Genomic DNA, 19,603 nt, shown 5'->3' on the forward strand with positions numbered 1-19,603 from the left:
CAATATTGATGAGACTGTATTCCACTGAATGTTTTTTTTAGCACAACAGATCAGCAATAAAGCACATCATGAACCTTGGATACCAACTACTTTTATAAATGCTAACTTTAAACTTCAATTTATACACAACAAAACCAGTGCACTGTCACCTTTCTTACAGACTGAAGATTACAAAGATTTGAAATATGAAATAAGAAATAAAAATATTCCAAGTCCCAGAATACCAGCAGTTTTTAAATAAAGGTCCATTTCCAACACCTCCCTCCCCTTTCTTGATCCTTCTGTCTCCATCTCTGGAGACGGCTTATCTACTGATATCTCTAAGCCATATATGTCAAACTCAAGGCCCGTGGGCCAAATCCGGCCCGCGGTGGAATTATCTTTGGCCTGCGAGATAATATCTAATTACTATTAAAGCTGGCCCCAGTAATCGAAGCGCCTATGGCGTATGATATGGCTAATGCTGAGTTTATTCAGGTACCAGGTTTTCAGGGTTTTTAGTGTTTATTCGGCAGTCTTCTTCATAAGAAATGGAATTTGTAAAGTGAAACACTTTGTAGTTATAGCAGAGACTGAAACACATGAGAGCAGGCTGAAAAAACGGAGGCAACGAAAGCTGCGTTCGCACGTGTCCGACTGATCCGGCCCGCATGAAGCTGCATTTTGCTCAATCCGGCCCGTGACCTAAAATGAGTTTGACACCCCTGCTCTAAGCCTACAGACTCTCACAGCTACTTGGACTATTCCTCTTCCCACCTTGTCTCTTGCAAAAATGCTATCCCCTTCTCACAATTTCTCCGTCTCCACCGCATCTGCTCTCAGGATGAGGCTTTTCATTCCAGGATGAAGGAGATGTCTTCCTTTTTTAAACAAAGGGGCTTCCCTTCTTCCACCATCAACTCTGCTCTCAAACGCATCTCTCCCATTTCCCGCACATCTGCCCTCACCACATCCGCCTGCCACCCCACTCAGGTTAGGGTTCCCCTTGTCCTCACCTAACACCCCACCAGCCTCCAGGTCCAATGTATAATTCTCCGTAACTTCCGCCACCTCCAATGGGATCCTACTACCAAGCACATCTTTCCCTCACCCCCTTTCTGCCTTCTGCAGGGATCGCTCCCTACGCGACTCCCCTGTCCATTCGTCCCCCCATCCCTTCCCACCGATCTCCCTCCTGGCACTTATCCTTGTAAGCAAAACAAGTGCTACACCTGCCCTTACACTTCCTCCCTCACCACCATTCAGGGCCCCAGACAGTCCTTCCAGGTGAGGCGACACTTCACCTGTGAGTTGGCTGGTGTGGTATACTGCGTCCGGTGCTCCCGGTGTGGCCTTTTATATATTGGTGAGACCCGACGCAGACTGGGAGACCGTTTCGCTGAACAGCTAACACTTGGTCCGCCAGAGAAAGCAGGATCTCCCAGTGGTCACACATTTTAATTCCACGTCCCATTCCCATTCTGATATGTCTATCCATGGCCTCCTCTACTATCAAAATGAATCCAAATCAGGTTGGAGGAACAACACCTTAAATACCGGCTGGGTAGCCTCCAACCTGATGGCATGAACATTGACTTCTCTAACTTCCGTTAATACCCCTCCTCCCCTTCTTACCCCATCCCTGACATATTTAGTTGTTTGCCTGTTCTCCATCTCCCTCTGGTGCTTCCCCCTTCCCCTTTCTCCCGAGGCCTCCCGTCCCATGATCCTTTCCCTTCTCCAGCTCTGTATCACTTTCGCCAATCACCTTTCCAGCTCTTAACTTCATCCCACCCCCTCCGGTCTTCTCCTATCATTTCGCATTTCCCCCTCCCCCCACTACTTTCAAATCTCTTACTATCTTTCCTTTCAGTTAGTCCTGACAAAGGGACTCGGCCCAAAACGTCGGCAGCGCTTTTCCCTATAGATGCTGCCTGGCCTGCTGTGTTCCACCAGCATTTTGTGTGTGTTGTTTGAATTTCCAGCATCTGCAGATTTCCTCGTGTCAGGTTAATAATTTTGGATATTAACTTTTTACAGCTGGAACCCTACAGTTCCCAACAAAACAGAGACAAATTTGCATGCAGCGAGCAGGCAGTGGAACAAGAATCCTGACTCTTATCACGAGCTACTTTAATGAATCAGCTGAAGTTTGCAAATATAAAGGAAGGGCCGAATCTGAGCAACAATGTTCTTAAGTAAAACAAAAACACAATAGTACAAAGGGTAAGTAGTAACAGAGGCACAAGATACAGTTGGAATAAAAAAAATCTGTGAACGTTTTGCAACTACTTGGTTTTCTGCATTAGTTACTCAAAATAAAATTTGATCTTCATCTAAGTCACAATAACAGACTAACATAATTTGCCTAAACCAATAACACAAACAATTGTACTTTTCATGTCTTTACTGAACACATTTTTAATCTTTCACAGTTCAGGCTGGAAAAAGTATGGGAACCCTTGTATTTAATAACTGGTAGCCCCTCCTTTAGCAGCAATAACCTCCACCAAACATCAACTGTAGCTGCTGATCAGACTTCCAACATTGGTGACCTCCATACAAATCTGTTTCAGTTCATCAGTATTTCTGGGATACCTTGCATGAACAGCCCTCCTCAGGTCATGCCACAGCATCTCAATTGGATTAAGGTCTGGACTTTGACTTCGCTATTTCAAAACACAAATTTTCTTATTTTTAAATCAGTCTGTTGTTGTTTTACTTGTGCTTCAGATCATTGCCTCATGTATCATCCAACTTCTATTAAGCTTTAGGTGACAGACCACTACCCTGACATCCTCCTTTGATATAATTTTGATTTTTGAATTCATTTTTGAATAATTTTGAATTCATTGTTCCCTCAATGACTGCAAGCTGTCCAGGCCCTGAGGCAGCAAAGTAGCCCAAATCCATGATGCTCATTCCACCATACTTCACGACTGGGATAAGGTTTTGGTGTTGGGGTGCAGTGCCTCTGAAGTTGTTTTGATCGATGCATGGTGCACAAAAACAGATCTTTCTTGAGAAAAGCAGGCTCTGCCAGTAACCTGACTTCATATGTCTAGGACACCTCTACGACTCACACCTTCAATTCATCTCATTGACTGGAACACCTAGCCCCAAATAGCTGTTGCAGAAGGCATCATCCCAGAGGTTCACATACCATTTTTGAACCTAGACTGTTTGTTTAAATGGTGTACTCAGTATTGACGAAAAGTAGTACAATTGTCTGTGTGTGTTATTGGTTTAGGCGGATTGTGTTTGTCTATTATTGTGACTTAGGTGAAGATCAGGCCACATTTTATGAGCAATTAATAAAGAAAACCAGATAATCGCAAAGGACTCAAACAGACACTTGGATGTCTCAAGGGCAGAAATTGCTGCTGAGTGTGCCAGACTATAGATACACGGAGGGAAGCAGAAGAGGTGGGGGTGTGGCATTGCTAATCAGGGATAGTGTCAGGGCTACAGAAAAAGAGGAAATCATGGAGGAATTATCTACTGAGTCAGTGTGGGTGGAAATCAAAAACAGGAAGGGGGCAATAACTCTACTGGTTGTTGTTTTTTATAGACCCCCCCTCCAATAGTAACAGGGACATTGAAGAGCAGATAGGGAGGCAGATTCTGGAATGGTGCACTAATAATAGGGTTATTGTGATGAGAGAATTTAGCTTTCCTAATAGTGACTGGCACCTTCCAAGAGCAAGAGGATTCGATGGGGTGGAGTTTGTTAGGCACGTTCAAGAAGGTTTCCTGATGCAATATGTAGATAAGCCAACTAGAGGCGAGGCGTACCTGATCTGGTATTGGGAAACAAACCTGGCTAGGTGTCAGATCCAGTGATCACAACTCTATCTCCTTTACCATAGTGCAGGAAAGAGATAGGAGCGGAGCATTTGGGAAAGCATTTAATTGTGGCAGGGGAGATACGAAGCTATTAGGGAGGAAATTGGGAACATCAATTGGAAGCGAATATTCTCAAGGAAATGTATGGGAGAAAGTGGCAAACATTCAGGGAACATTTACATAGCATTTTGCATAGGTATGTTCCACTGAGGCAGGGAAAGGATGAAAGGGTAAAAGAACCATGGTGTACAAAAAGATGTAGAAAATCTAGTTAAGAAAAGAAGAGCTTATGAAGGTTCAAGAAATTAGGTCGTGTGAGAACTCTAGAAAATTACACGGTTGCCAGGAAGGAGCACAAGAATGAAATTAGAAGAGCTAGAATGGGCCATGAGAAGGCCTTGGCAAGCAGCATTAAGGAAAACTACAAGGCAATCTACGAGTATGTAAGGAGCAAGAAGATGAACTGTGAGAGAATAGGACCCATCAGGTGCAGTAGTGGATATGTGTACATGGAGTCAGAGGATGTAGCTGAGGTACTTAATGAATACTTTGCTTCAGTATTCACCAGGGAAAAGGACCTTGGCAATTGTGGGAATGACTTGCAGTGGACTGAAACGCTTAAGTATATAGACATTTTTTTAAAAAAGAGGATGTGCTAAAGCTTTTGAAAAGCATTAAGTTAGATAAGTCGCTAGGACCATACCAGATATACCCCAGGCTACTGTGGGAAGACAGAGAGGAGATTGCTGAGCCTCTGGCAATGAGGGACAGGAGAAGCACAGGATGATTGGAGGGCTGCAAATGTTGTTCCCTTGTTCAAGAAAGGGAGTAGAGATAACCCAGAAAACTATAGACCAGCGAGTCTTACTTCAGTGGTGGGCAAGTTGTTGAAGATCCTTGAGGAGGAGGGTTTATGAGCATTTGGAGAAACAATCTGATAAGGGATAGTCAGCATGGCTTTGTCAAGGGCAGGTCATGCCTTACAAGTCTGATTGAATTATTTGAGGATGTAATAAAACACATTGATGAAGGTTGAGCAGTGGATGTAATGTAAGGCAACTGAAAAGGTTCCCCATGCAAGGCTCATTCAGAAAGGAAGGACGCATGAGATCAAAGGAGACCTTAAACACAAAGTGCACTGTAGATGCTGTGGTCAAATCAAGACGTACAAAAAAGCTGGATGAACTCAGCAGGTCAGGCCCCCTCCTTCTTTAGTCCTGACAAAGGGTCTCGACCCGAAACGCTGACTGCTCCTTTCAACGGATGCTGCCTGACCTACTGAGTTAATCAAAGGAGACCTTGCTTTGTGGATCCAGAATTGGCTTGCCCACAGAAAGCAAAGGATGATTGTAGATGGTTCATATTCTGCATGCAGATCTGTTCTGGGATCCCTCCTCTGTGATTTTTATAAATGTCCTGAATGAAGATATAGAAGGGTGGGTTAGTAAGTCTGCTGATGACACAAAGATTGGAGGTGTCGTGGATAGTTTGGAGGTGTCGTGGATAGTCTGGAGGGCTGTCAGAGTTACAGCAGGACACTGATAGGATGCAGAACTAGTCTGAGAAGTGGCTGATGGAGCTCAACCCAGGTAAGTACATTTTGGCAAGTCAAATTTGAAGACAATACAATATTAATGGTAGTAAGGAGCATCAGAGAGAACTTGGGGTCCATGTCCATAGGACACCAAAAGCTGCTGCAACACACACAAAATGCTGGAGGAACTCAGCAGGCCAGTCAACATCTACGGAAAAAAGTAGTCCACGTTTCGGACAGAAACCCTTCAGCAGGACTGGAGAATAAAATCTCAGGAGTAGACTGAAAAGTGGGGGAGGGGAGAGAGGAACGTAGATTGGGAGACCACTTCACTGAGCGTCTACGTTCCGTCCGTCAAACAGGATCTCCCAGTGGTCAGCCATTTTATTTGGCAATGGGCAGGCAAGGATATAACATCAGAGAGGGACAAGGGGATGAGAAATGGGGAAGAAAGGGTGGGTGGCATTACTGGAAGTTTGAAAAATCGATGTTCATGCTATCAGGTTGGAGGCTACCAAACGGAAAATAAGGTGTTGCTCCTTCAATCCAAGTGTGGCCTTATCCCGACAGTGGAAGAGGACATGGATGGACATTCATGAAAATGGACAAGGGAGAGCCAGTGGATTTAGTGTACCTGGACTTCCAGAAAGCTTTTGATAAAGTCCCACATAGGAGATTAGTGGGCAAAATTAGGGCACATGGTATTGGGGGCAGAGTACTGACATGGATTGAAAATTGGCTGGCTGACAGGAAACAAAGAGTAGTGATTAACGGGTCCCTTTCGGAATGGCAGGCTGTGACCAGTGGGGTACCGCAAGGTTCGGTGCTGGGACTGCAGCTGTTTACAATATACATTAATGATTTAGATGAAGGGATTAAAAGTAACATTAGCAAATTTGCTGATGACACAAAGCTGGGTGGCAGTGTGAAATGTTAGGAAGATGTTATGAGAATGCAGGGTGACTTGGACAGGTTGGGTGAGTGGGCAAATGTATGGCAGATGCAATTTAATGTGGATAAATGTGAGGTTATCCACTTTGATGGCAAGAACAGGAAGGCAGATTACTATCTAAATGGAGTCAAGTTAGGAAAAGGGGAAGTACAACGAGATCTAGGTGTTCTTGTACATCAGTCAATGAAAGCAAGCAAGCAGGTACAGCAGGCAGTGAAGAAAGCTAATGGCATGCTGGCCTTTATAACAAGAGGAATCGAGTATAGGAGTAAAGAGGTCCTTCTGCAGCTGTACAGGGCCCTGGTGAGACCCCACCTGGAGTATTATGTGCAGTTTTGGTCTCCAAATTTGAGGAAGCACATTCTTGCTATTGAGGGAGTGCAGCATAGGTTCACAAGGTTAATTCCCGGAATGGCGGGACTGTCATATGTTGAAAGATTGGAGCGGCTGGGCTTGTATACACTGGAATTTAGAAGGATGAGAGGGGATCTGATTGAGACATATAAGATTATTAAGGGATTGGACAGGCATTGGAGGTAGGAAGCATGTTCCCGCTGATGGGTGAGTCCAGAACTAGAGGCCACAGTTTAAGAATAAGGGGTAGGCCATTTAGAACTGAGATGCGGAAAAACTTTTTCACCCAGAGAGTGGTGGATATGTGGAATGCTCTGCCCCAGAAGGCAGTGGAGGCCAAGTCTCTGGATGCATTCAAGAGAGAGTTAGATAGAGCTCATAGATAGCGGGGTCAAGGGATATGGGGAGAGGGCAGGAACAGGGTACTGATTGTGTATGATCAGCCATGATCACAGTGAATGGTGGTGCTTGCTAGAAGGGCTGAATGGCCTACTCTTGCACCTACTGTCTATTCCATTCTATCATGGAATGAATATCCCATTCCAATATGTCCACTCTTCTGAGGGACAGAAGAATTCCTTTAGACAGCAAATAAGTGTTCCATTCACCCTGCCTACTGGGAATGGTGTCAAAGGCTATCATGAGGTCAGAAAGGACTTAATACATTTTTCATAGATCTATGCTAAAAGATGAACAAAGTCCACATTGTAATTGAGAGAGCAGGTGTCCAGCCACTAGGTGTATGTGGTCGGGGAGGACTTCGGTGATGATTTTCCCTGGGGTAGATAGCAAAGAATCTCCTCTGTAGTTACCATCAAACTTGCCATTTCAAAGACCATTACAACTACAGCATCTGATGTTCCTGGCATATTCTCTATCCTGATGTACGTGACAAAATTTTGATCTCATGATCAAAATTCTTCGGAGTTTTGGAGCTTCAACTGGATTATCGTCTGCCTGTGAAGCCTTAATTTTATTTTCCTTATTGATATATGACAATTTAGACTTTTTGTTGGCTAATAAGCTGCTGTGCAATGGTGTCAAAGGCACACACATCAACAATCTGAAAACAATCTTCAAAGAGTTTCTTATAGTCGGTGTTGACTGCCCTGATACTATTGTAGAATTAATGTAATGGGTGACAGATGACACTTATTATTCACAATAGAAACTTTTCTACATAATTCGCAAACATCGTCAACAAGTTGTGTTCATTTGAAAAGACTGCATCTGACGTAATACAGTCAGTGCAAGGCAAATGCATTTGTTTTGTTCACAATGGAAGGGCTATGGCTTTTGATAAGCACGCAAAACAACACTTGCATGTTTTATTCACAAAATGGTGATCCTGCAGCTATAAGGTTATTACGGAGTTACTCAATGACATGTCAACCACGGTCGTTTTGAAGCTGCTGGAGTTTTGGGAGCAGCAACAGTGTGGTTTGCATAAACAAAGGTCCTGTTTGTGCTGTGAGAAATCAAATACAAATCACTACGAACAATACCAAATTTTATCTCAGCATGGCATTGCTAAGAAGTTCCACTACAGCCAGAGTGGTGAATCTACTAGGAGACCTGCCGACATGTGATAAATAAGTTATTCCTAAACTCACTCATTATAGACCTTTGGACTATCTGAGCATGCTAAATAGTTGCTCTCCTTGCCCAATCTGGGAGATGCTCAGCCTTCAGAACTAATGGACCACATGTTATCTCTTCTGGGCAATCACCACCCTTGTTTTGTTTTTAAACAAATGCCTGCTCAAGTATTTCAGGATGTATATTGTATGCATTTCTCTGACATTAAATTGGTTCTTTGAACCTTTGAAATACACACAGCCCACACCTATAAAGGACTATACTGAACTTGCTAAAATGGTTGATTGTCTGACCGGTGTAGACTGAGGTGCATCATTTATTCCTCCTTTCCCTGTCTCAATAAGCCCTGCCAGCAGAACCTCCAGCAAACTCATGCCCCACAGCTCCGAACCGGTCAATGCCGGGCCTATGCTTTTACCACAAATGCTTTGGCATGAACACCAGTAAGTGCTGACAGCCATGCAGCTTTGACAGTGCCAGCGCATCACGAGATCAAAGGTCTTTGAACACTGTGGCTTCCAATTGCCTGGGTTGCCTACTGTTCATTACAGACACCCTTTCGGGGTGATGCTTCTTGTGTGTGTGAAACAAATGCTCAAGTGGGTGTTGCCAGCATTGCCGATTGATTATAAGAGAAAGCAACGCATCCTCGATAGAGGCCGCCAACAGCTGCAGGATCTGGACTTATGGGACACAATGCTTGATGCTCTGCTTTAGTGAACGACACTACACATGGGACTGTCTTGTCTAGAGTTGCTGGACCTCTGTTCAGTGCAGATTTCCTGTGTGCCAAAGGTAGTTCTTAAGAACTGCCTGCTTCTGGACACAAAGGACTTTGGGTCATTACCCCGTACCTCCAGTTCTCCACAATGACTCAGTCTAGTGCATGCACCACCATGTGTGAATTCTGCTGGGTGAATTCCCAAACCTCTCCAAACCCACACTTTTCAACAGTTACAAGGCCCGGGGTTGAGCACAATGTTTCCACAACCAGCTTGCTGGTCCACATCCGCGGGCATAGACTGGACTCAAGAAATGTTTGCCAGCACGAAGGTTGAATTTGCCAACATGGAAATGCTTGGCATTGTACGCAGGTCAAATAGCTCCACATTGTCCTTAATCCTGATAGTGGTTGCCATCCATGCAGCAATTACTGCCGCCTCCGTCACCCGATTGTTATCCTGTCCCACATATTCAAGACTTTTCAGCATGTTTAGCCAGAGCGATTTTTTTCTGAAATGGACAGCACACACAAGCATCTGCTGAAAGATCCTGACTGAGGGAGTTTTTCAAAACTGCCATTACAACCCCGTTTGGCCTATTTGAGTTTCTGCACATGCTGGTTGGGCTGAAAAATGCAGCACAGACTAATGGACACTGTGTTAAAAGACTTGGATTCTCTCGGTTTACCTGGACGACATACTTGTCACTAGCACATCCAAAACCGAACTCTTATCACATCTCTGCACATTTTTCAAGCACTTAAGCCAACATCGCCGATTGTAAACCCCACTAAATGCCACTTTGGGTCGTCTACTATTGACTTACTCGGCTACTGCATCTCCACAGAAGTTATGATACCTTTGCCGTCAAAAGTAGCTGCTAATGTGGACTTTCCACTGCCAAAGCACTGCAAGAAATTTTAGGTATGGTGAATATCGATCACCGTTTCATTTCACAAGCTGCTGAACTGATGCTCCCCTTGTAGTGCTCTTAATGGCAGTGTCCCTAAATCACATGCTTGAGTGGTCAGCAGATAGGACCAGAGCATTTGACAAGCGAACCCTTTCGAATGTGACCCTACTAGCACATATGCTCCCCAATGCACCTATAGCCATTACCACTGATGCTTCAGACTACACTCAAAGTGCTATGCCCAAACAGCCGGGTGCCCTCTTTAGCCAGCAGCTCTGCCCTCAAGAGGAAATACAGTCTGTTTGACTACGAACTTCTCAGACTCTATATGGGCAGCCATCATTTTCATTTTCTACTGGAATTTCACAGCATTCGTTGGCCACAACTCCTAGTGCACGCGATAGCCAAAGCATCAGATCCTTCGTCTGCATGGCAGCAATGCCACTTGGCTTACATTTTAGAATTCATGACTAACATAAAGCATATAGAAGGGGAAAATAATGCTGTGGCTGATTGCCTCTCACAGCCTGCCACTGATGTCATACATATCAGGGTTGACTACGTCAGCATGACAAGTGATCAAGCTACCAACCCAAAGGTCCAGACCTGGGCCTGCAATTGGTGAACATCAAGTTCAGGGATGCAAGAGTTTATCTCCTGTGAGATGTCTCAATTAGTGCCTTGCCCCATAGTGCCTGCTAACTAGGAGTACTGCTTTTAAAGCCACTTACGGCCTCTCCCATCCAGGCGGGAAGGCTTCACAAAAACCTGCTGCTTTAAAGTTTGCATGGTATGGCCTCAAGAAGGATGAGTCGTACTGGAGTGCAGCCTGTGTTGTGTGTCAGAAGGTTAAAATTAACCTTCATGTTTGGGCACCATTAGCACCTTTCAAAGTCTCAGAGATCGTTTGAACATGTCAATGTGGACCTGGTTGGTCCTCTCATCTCTCTACCCCTTCCCCTGCAGTTTCACGCATCTCCTTACCATGACAGGCTGTACTACCAGGTGGTCAGAGGCTGTCCCTCTAGTGTCGACGACATCTGCAGATGTGGCTTGGGCGTTCATGAACACCTGAGTCGCTCGATTCAACACCCCAACCGATATCTCTTCCAACCGCTATCCCAATTCATGTCAGCCCTCTGGGCTGCAATGGCCCAGAATCTCAGTGTTAAACTGCATTACATCACTCAAGGTCCAGTGATCTGTGCGAGCAATTTCACCATTTCCGTGTTTTTGAATGGACGAAAAGATTTTTATTGTAGATAAGAAGGGCAAACCTGAATGTATTTCTGTAGTAGGCCTTAAACTGGTCCACCGAGACCTGGTTGATTCCACTACCATACCCCTGCATCACAACTTGAGCATGTGCCTTTCAGTAGACTCCTGCACAAGCCAGAGGCACCAGCTATTACTCCAACCAAAGAACATGGGACCTGAGCTGGATGGCTCATATGAGATCCAGACAAACTCAGTGCTAGTTTTGGTGAATTCTTGGGGAGGGGGGCATGTATAGGGTAATTTAATGAGTTACGGATAATACATATTATTCATAATAGAAATTATTCTGCTTAATTCACTAACACCGTCATTGAGTTGTGTTCACTTTTAGAGATGCTGATATAATGACATCAATGTAAGGCAACTGCTCGTTATGTTCGTAATGGAAATAAAGGACTGCGGATTTTGCTAAGCACATGAAACTACTCTCGCATGTTTTATTCACAAAGTCCTACACTATGGCCTTGTCTGCTCTTGGTTCAATGGGATACTGCCTCACGTGTTTGAGCCTCACATATCTACAGCAGTGCAGAAGAACCTGTGCATACTATGGGATTATTAGTTGCTGGCTAGCCTGTGTTCTTCCCCCCACCATCTGTTCTTTAGGCCAGCAATCTGCTGTCAAAAGCCTGCAGAATTAGTTATTTTGTCCGAGGACCTACGGCATTTGAACTCCAGAACCAAGGATACATGAATTGCAGATATTAAGCTGCAGAACATAAATAAAACTACGCTTGTGAATGTTGACTAAGTACTAACACAAAGAAAACCCTTCCACTGAACCACAAGAGAATTAGCAATACATTCAACACTCGCAAGACTCTACTATTTTGTCCCCACTGCTCTCTAGCATTAAGATTCACAGCAAAATGTGAACTAGTTTCCATATCCTAGAAGACATCGATAATGAAACTCACCAATGTTTCTAGCACAGACTTCAGTCAACTGAGAAAAATGGTATTTGATGGTTAGACCTGGCACAAAACTCAGGGTTTACAGGGCAAGAATGATTCCTGACCTATGTGCTTCTGAGGCCTGAAGGATCCATAGCAATAACTTCATAGCACTATCAAAATACCACCAATGCTCCCTTTCCAAGCTCTTCCAAATTCCTCAGGTCAGTCAAACTAATATCAGTATTCTCTCATGAGGCCCTGGCTCCTCAGTTATGTCAGCTAGATCATAGCACTCATGTACCCAAATAGATGCACTACCTTGAGCTCTGTCATTGCATTACAAATTAGAAAGAGGAAAAGATTCAATTGTACACTCCAAGCCTCCTTAGAGAAATGTCGGTCCTGGGAATGTCTGCCCGTGACTGTACAAAGTGGAAGAGGAACATCTTGGCTGGTGTCATAAATCTCAATCCATTCATCAAGAACTTAAGTAGTATAAGGAGCAAGCAGCCATGGAAATTTCTCACCTATCCGATTTCTAAATTGGTGTTGCCCCAAAACTGTGAAGTTCCTACAGTGGCCTCATTAGCTAACTCAGGAGCAAACAAAACTTTTGTCAGTCATCCTTCAGCCTGAAGAATACTTTAGCAGGCATTGGAGTATTGCTGAAGAGGAGACCACAATCAGAACAATTAACATTATCAAATTTAAAACTTTAAATTTGAACTGCTGGAGTTATTTCAATTAGATTTTGCTGCTTGGCAGAATTTAAATTATCTCCATATTGAGTAGAAACTTGTAGAATTATTTGTGCTAGTATAAACAATGTTCTAGTGACAAGACGTTGAATATGTCCACCAAGATTCAGGAAGATTTTTAAAATGCAGCAAAAATCTGAATGATTATAGAGATTGAGCCTTGCCTCATCTCCTGCTTGTAGCTGTCTTGCTGCTCCACTCTGATCATCGGTTTCACCACATTGCGATCATTTGAAGTAGAGGTATCAGTATCCAATCTTTCTGTACTCTAAGAAAAACAAAACATTCACAGTGTAAGGGTTTGAAGAAATGTGCACGCTAGAAAACTGCAAAAATACAGTACTCCATATATTCCAAAATCTTTGAAAGGATCATGTTTTAGAACATACATAGAACAGTACAGCCCAGGACTGCCCTTCACAATGTCTATTTAAACTAATCCTATCTTCCTGCACATGGTCTATAGTCCTCTTTTCCCTGCCTGCCACATGCCTGTCTAATGCCTCTTAAACATCGCTATCATATTTGCCATCACCACTGACAGATATGATCTCTGGTGGGCCCTTCCATGTACCTACCATTCTGTTAATGAAAAACCTGCTTTGTAAATTTCCTTTAAACTTTCTGTCTCTCATCTTAAACCCATCTTGTCTAGTATTTGACATTTCCACCCTGAAGAAAAATATTTCATTTACTCCCATAGTGCCTTTCAGAATTTTATATATTTTTAATCATGTCACCCCACAGCTGGTGGCGCAGTGACATCAGCACCAGACTCCAGAACGGAGGTTCCCAGGTTCGAATCCAGTCAGGCCGTTCCCGAGTATGCTTTCCATCTGTGCCGGGTTGAGTGTTGAGCTCGCAACTCGACCTCATAAAATAAAGAAAAATACTGCAAAATGTCTGTGTGAGGAGTGGCGCGCCACACAGTCTTTACACACCTTGTAAGGCATGAAAATGCCCGATGCTGGCCTCTCAGGCCTGAGTCGACATCATTATCGTCATCACCCCACAGCCTTCAATGCACTCAAGAAAGCAATCTTAGTTTGTCCAACCTCCTTATAGCTAATATACTCCAATCAGACTACATCCCGATAATCTCTTTTGCATCCTCTCCAAAGCCTCCACATCCTTACTATAACATGGAGCTCAGAACTGACCACAATATTTCAATAATGGCTTAACCAAAATTTTATCTGGCTGCAACGTGACACACCAACTTCTATACTCAATGTCCTGAATAGTAAAGGCAAGCATGGCATAAGCCGCCTTTATGATGTTATCTACAGTATGTTTCCACTTTCAGGCTGCTATGCACTTGTATCCCAAGATCCCTCTACATCAATTCTCCTAAATGTCCTGCCATTTTAACTGTATGCTTTCCTCTTACATTTGACATTCCAAAATGCAACACCTCACACCTGTCAGGCAAGTAGAATGTCCTGAAATAATGGTGAGGCCCACAAAACTTATGATTTTTAAAAGAATAGATTGGGTAACAACTTGAGGTACGGTATGCACAATTTGATAAACAAAATGCAATCCAAGACTAAAGAATACCACACCATCTCACCAAGTTGACACTAAAGAAACTTTGACATGACTGCACATGTTATAGGAGGTTACCAGAGACCAATGAAATGCCAAACTAACTTGCTGTCCTGTGACAATTTCTTAGCTATGCTCTACATATTGTCTGCTGACGAAACAAGAAAGTAAAATAAGTCTCTAATTTTTACACTGGGCAACCGCTCTTAGATCATGTGTCAAGCATGACTTGAGGCATAATTCACAAGCCTGCATACTGAAAGGTTGAAGGGCTATGGGGAAGAAATAGCTAAACAAGATGTCCATTTTAATTCATTAGCGCACAATTTAGTTGGAACGTTTTGTATTCAAAGTTTTAGTTGATTTTTGTGTTTTAAATACCTCAAGGATATGCAGAGGTAGTGAAAACAATGGCAGGCAGCAAAGGTGGTTGCTTTGAACTGCTCCCATGACAGCTGCATTGCTTAACAACCTGGCTTACTGAGCAGCTCCAGGACTATCTGGGCGAGTAAATCACATGATTTCCAAATGATATGATGGCAAAATGGGGAAATGGGAGGGCAGTGAGACAGGCCTACTCAGAGAAATCAGATCAATCTATAGTTAGGATGGTGTGTATTGGTACAACTGCAATAAAATTATCAATTAGTGTTTTTAGGATCTTTGATCCTAAAGACTTTGCAATTATGGGTTGCGATAACAACTTTGTGAATAAATTTATTGTTGTATAATTAAAAACAGTGCATCTTGTCTCTCAATGTATTGTTTCCAAATGCACAACTTGAATGGAATTCCTCATTTATTCTTCTTAGTTATAAGATCCTTTAATCAAATAATTTGAAAATCTATTTGCTCCCTCCCCCATGCTTGTTGTTTAGGAGATGGCATAATACTGTTAATAGAACACGATTACAGCTGTCTATCAGGAGCTTCTACGCTCTCCCCACAACCCCGTGGGTTTCCTTAGGCTGCTTCAATTTCCTCCCACGTTCCAAAGGGATAGGGGCAAGTAGATTAATTGTTCACATGGCTACAACTGGGTGGTGTGGTCTCATTGGGTTGGATGGGTACGTTAACATGCTGTAGCTCTAAATCACTTCCAAAAAATCCCCTGCAAAGGATGCTACAGTTTAATAGCCGAAAATGATTTATAGCATTCCAACCATATAATTTTAATAACTTTTTAATTTAACATATTTGTATTCATTGTGAACAATCAATTCAATACAACACAGTGGAAAATTTAGTTCACTCAATTAAAACCTGTTGAAAAAGGAAGGAAAACTTTCACTAAAACATGTGAACTATTCAGGTACAATCTTTCAAGAGTACCATTCCCAAAATATCCGTAATGGGACACACTGAAGACTTAATGCTAAAATAAACTGAGAAAGTGTGTACTGAAAATTCAGTTGAGGTCATATGAAACTTGACTGAGGGCAACTATCAGGATCTTCTACGATCAGAAATTAACACAGAATTAGCTGCAAATTCCAAATATATTTTAAATTCCCTTCCCGCCCATTCCCCTGGTTTCTTCTCAATGATTTGGGGGCTGTAGCTTTCAGTATCCATTCCAATGATGTTTCTGACAACACCCCATTAAAAAAAACTTAGTTCTGTTGTCCTGCTCTCAAGAATCACAAAGAATCCCAAATTTACTTCTCTTTTATCATATCACAAACAAGATGAAATTTGCAGATGCTGGAAATCCAAACAACACACATAAAATGATGGAGGAACTCAGCAGGCCAGGCAGCATCTATGGAAAGAGTACAGGCGATGTTTCGGGCCAAGACCCTTCTGGGGAGAGAGTAACGCAAGGTGATAGGTGAAACGGGGAGGAAGAGGGGTGAAGTACAGAGCTGGGAAATTGATTGGTGAAAGAGGTATAGGGCTAGAGAAGGGGGAAATCTAACAGGCAGAAGGTCATGGAAGAAAGGTGGGGGGAGGTGGAAGAGCACCAGAGGGAGGCAATGGGCAGGCAAGGAGATAAGGTGAGAGGACGACAAGGGGATGAGGAATGGTGAAGTGGGGGGGGGGGGGGGGGGAACACTAACAGAAGTTCGAGATACTGATGTTCACACTATTATGTTGGAGGCTACTCAGACAGAATAAAAGGTGTTATTCCTCCAACCTGAATGTGGCCTCACTGCAACAGTAGAGAAAGTCATGGATAGACATGTTAGAATGGGAATGGGAAGTGGAATTAAAATGGATGGCCACTGGGAGATCCTGCTTTTTTTTGGAGGACAAGGCATAGGTGCTCCACGAAGTTGTCTATCAATCTGCACCAGATTGATAGATCTCATCGATATACAGGAGGCCATACCTGGAGCACAGACACAGTACACAGATGAAGTGTTGCCTCACATGGAAGGACCATTTGGGGCCCTGAATGGTAGTGAGAGAGGTGGTGTAAGGGCAGGTGTAGCACTTGTCCCTCCTGCAAGGATAAGTGCCATGAGGGAGATCAGTGGGGAGGGGTGAATGGAGTGATCCCTGCAGAAAACAGAAAGTGGAGGGGAGGGAAAGATCTGCTTGGTGGTGGGATCCTGTTGGAGACGGCGGAAGTTGCAGAAAATCATGCGCTGTATGCAGAGGTGTACTTCTGGTAATACCTCCCCCCACCCCCCGCCTTCACCATTCCCCATCCCCTTTTCCCTCTCTCACCTCATCTCCATGCCTGCCCATAGCCTCCCTCTGGTGTTTCTCCCCACTTTTCTTTCTTCCATGGCCTTCTGTCCTCTGTTAGATTTCCCCCTTCTCCAGCACTGTATCTTTTTTTTAAATCAACTTCCCAGCTCCTTACTTCACCCCTGCCGGTTTCATCTATCATCTTATGTTTTTCCTCCGCTCCCCCCAACCTTTTAAATCTACTCATCTTTTTTCCTCCCGTCCTGCTGAAGGGTCTCAGCCTGAAACATCGCCTGTACTCTTTTCCATAGACGTTGCTTGGCTTGCTGAGTTCCTCCAGCATTTTGTGTGTGTCTCTTTATATATATACACACACACACACATACATATACATACATATACATATATATACACACATATATACACACATATATATATACATATACACACATATATATACATATACACATATATATATATACATATACACACACACACACACACACACATATATATATAAAAAGCTTTTCCACAAAGGCTTTATATATATAAAAAGCTAATTTTCCCAGTTTCTTCAAAGCTCGACTTTTGTGCCAGATATTTACTTTACAGTACTTTGTGTCTACCTTGACTCAGAACCTGGACAGTATTGGATTTGGACACTTACACAGTGCATTCAACCTATAGTTCTCAAGCACTCTTGTGTGAGTGTTGCATTGTTGAATGTTATCTTTTGGATACCAATCCTGGTATTAGAAAATCTATTAGAAAACTGGTATTGAAAAAGCATAATAGTATTTAAAACAATCAATCACCAGGCTACTGCATTCAATATCAGATCAAAATCCGCAATAAATTGACTACAGTGAACATGCTCATAATCACAAGTCAAAAACAGAAAATGCTAGAAATATTCAGCAAGTAAAGCAGCATCTGCAGAGATTTTAATGTTTTAAAATTTCAGAAGTATAAATAGTATAGAGGCAAAAAGAGAACAAAAGATCTGTAATAGGATACAAGGCAAGAAAATAAGTTACCAAATGGTTTAAAGATATTGCATGGTATCAAAGGCAACAAGGCAACAAAAAAAAAGGAAAATGCAGAGCACTTTGGTGGCATCCTGTTGGAAGCGTCAGAAGTGGCTATGAATGACCTCATCAACATGAAGACAAAAGCTTGTTCAGCTCTAAAGCAGGGATGACAGCAAATGTGAAATAAATTGAACTTGCAGAAGATATATGATAATATCCTTCAAGAGAAGTCATTGGCTAAAGTTGCTTATGGAAGAGAATAGGCTGAGTCAATTCAAAAGTGCATTTAGGACTTTATACGTAATTCATTAAAAAGTTGAATAAGTTCATGAAATATCATAAAGGCAAACAAATATTAGTATTTCATTACAGAGTTAGAATGAAAGGGGTACAAAAGTTGAAAACCTTGGACATGAAGTACCAAGAATCTTCAAAGTACTTCAAGACATTACAAATGAAGGAACATATTCAAGCCAGAGGACTTATTGCTTTAGGATTTTACTGGGATTGATACTTGAATTCCAGGAGTACAAGAAAAAACTTTACATACATAACGTTGGTTTTCTATTATGTAGAACAGTGAGTGATTAAATCACTGCTTTCAGTATTTTAAGTAATAGGTTTAGTGAACAGAAAGAATTTCCGCTGTTGGGAAATCTAGGGTTTATGGCAAGAGTCAAAGCTAGACCTTATAGAGTACGCAACGGGATATGGGAACTTTTACAAAAGGCAATATAGAACATTGGTTAATTTCAAAACTGATTCTGATAAAGTTTTGTTAACAAATGGCTGTAGGAATATTGAACACCATGGAATTCCACAGTTACACCCCAGATCATTCATTATTTAATACTCAGCAAACACTCAAGGGGTTTAATACCTACTTTGTTTCCTTTGTATTGTTCAGAAAATTTTCATGATCAATTTTCTTTTAATAATCTGTTCATTATTCACTTTCACTACAATTCAATCATTAAACATTAATTTTAATTCCAAAAACAAAAAAGTTAAAATACCTTGCTTATAGGTAATCCTATACCACTGTGAATGTCTCCATCAATATCAAACGTAGTTTCCTGGACACTTCTGGACCCTTGCCTATAAATGATAGCCATTGAGATTTAGAAACATTCGTCAAATTTAATTCTCTATTGTGACATTTTTCTAATTATAGTTGATTGGAACTCACTCTACACAAACTACTACAAGATTAAGTAACAGACTACATAAATAAGTGGGATTACACAAATTATTTTCTACATTTTAAGTAAACAGTCTTTGTTAGAGATTTGGTTTACTAAATTCAATGGTTTATAAGCAATGAAATCATTACGAAAATCAAAAAAGATTGACGGGATTACAATGAATTGCATCTATTTGCTTCCTCCACCTTCATTTTTCTTGTTCCGTGTAATGTTTTCACGCGAACTGCCTTTCATATCTTTGTAAATATTTACACAATTACTAGCCAAACACAAGATGAGCAAAATGAGGATGTGAGTAGACCATTAAAAGCTTTCACCTGTCCAAAATTTGTTTCCATTTCACTCAATAAC

General features: G+C 42.3%; 1 protein-coding gene across 6 annotated transcripts in view; it reads right to left on the reverse strand.

Moving 5' to 3' along the window:
* Positions 1 to 19,603, reverse strand: part of afdna (afadin, adherens junction formation factor a) — a 230,143-nt gene that overhangs the window by 102,687 nt on the left and 107,853 nt on the right. For all 6 annotated transcript variants that reach the window (XM_073051631.1, XM_073051634.1, XM_073051633.1 and 3 more), the window contains exons 11-12: positions 19,064 to 19,145; positions 12,996 to 13,099 (exon numbers count right to left, since the gene is read on the reverse strand). In XM_073051631.1, the coding sequence (XP_072907732.1) occupies positions 12,996 to 13,099; positions 19,064 to 19,145 (186 nt within the window). The remainder of the gene's footprint in view (positions 1 to 12,995; positions 13,100 to 19,063; positions 19,146 to 19,603) is intronic.

This window comes from Hemitrygon akajei, chromosome 7 (genome assembly GCF_048418815.1).
Source record: "Hemitrygon akajei chromosome 7, sHemAka1.3, whole genome shotgun sequence".
NCBI lineage: Eukaryota > Metazoa > Chordata > Chondrichthyes > Myliobatiformes > Dasyatidae > Hemitrygon > Hemitrygon akajei.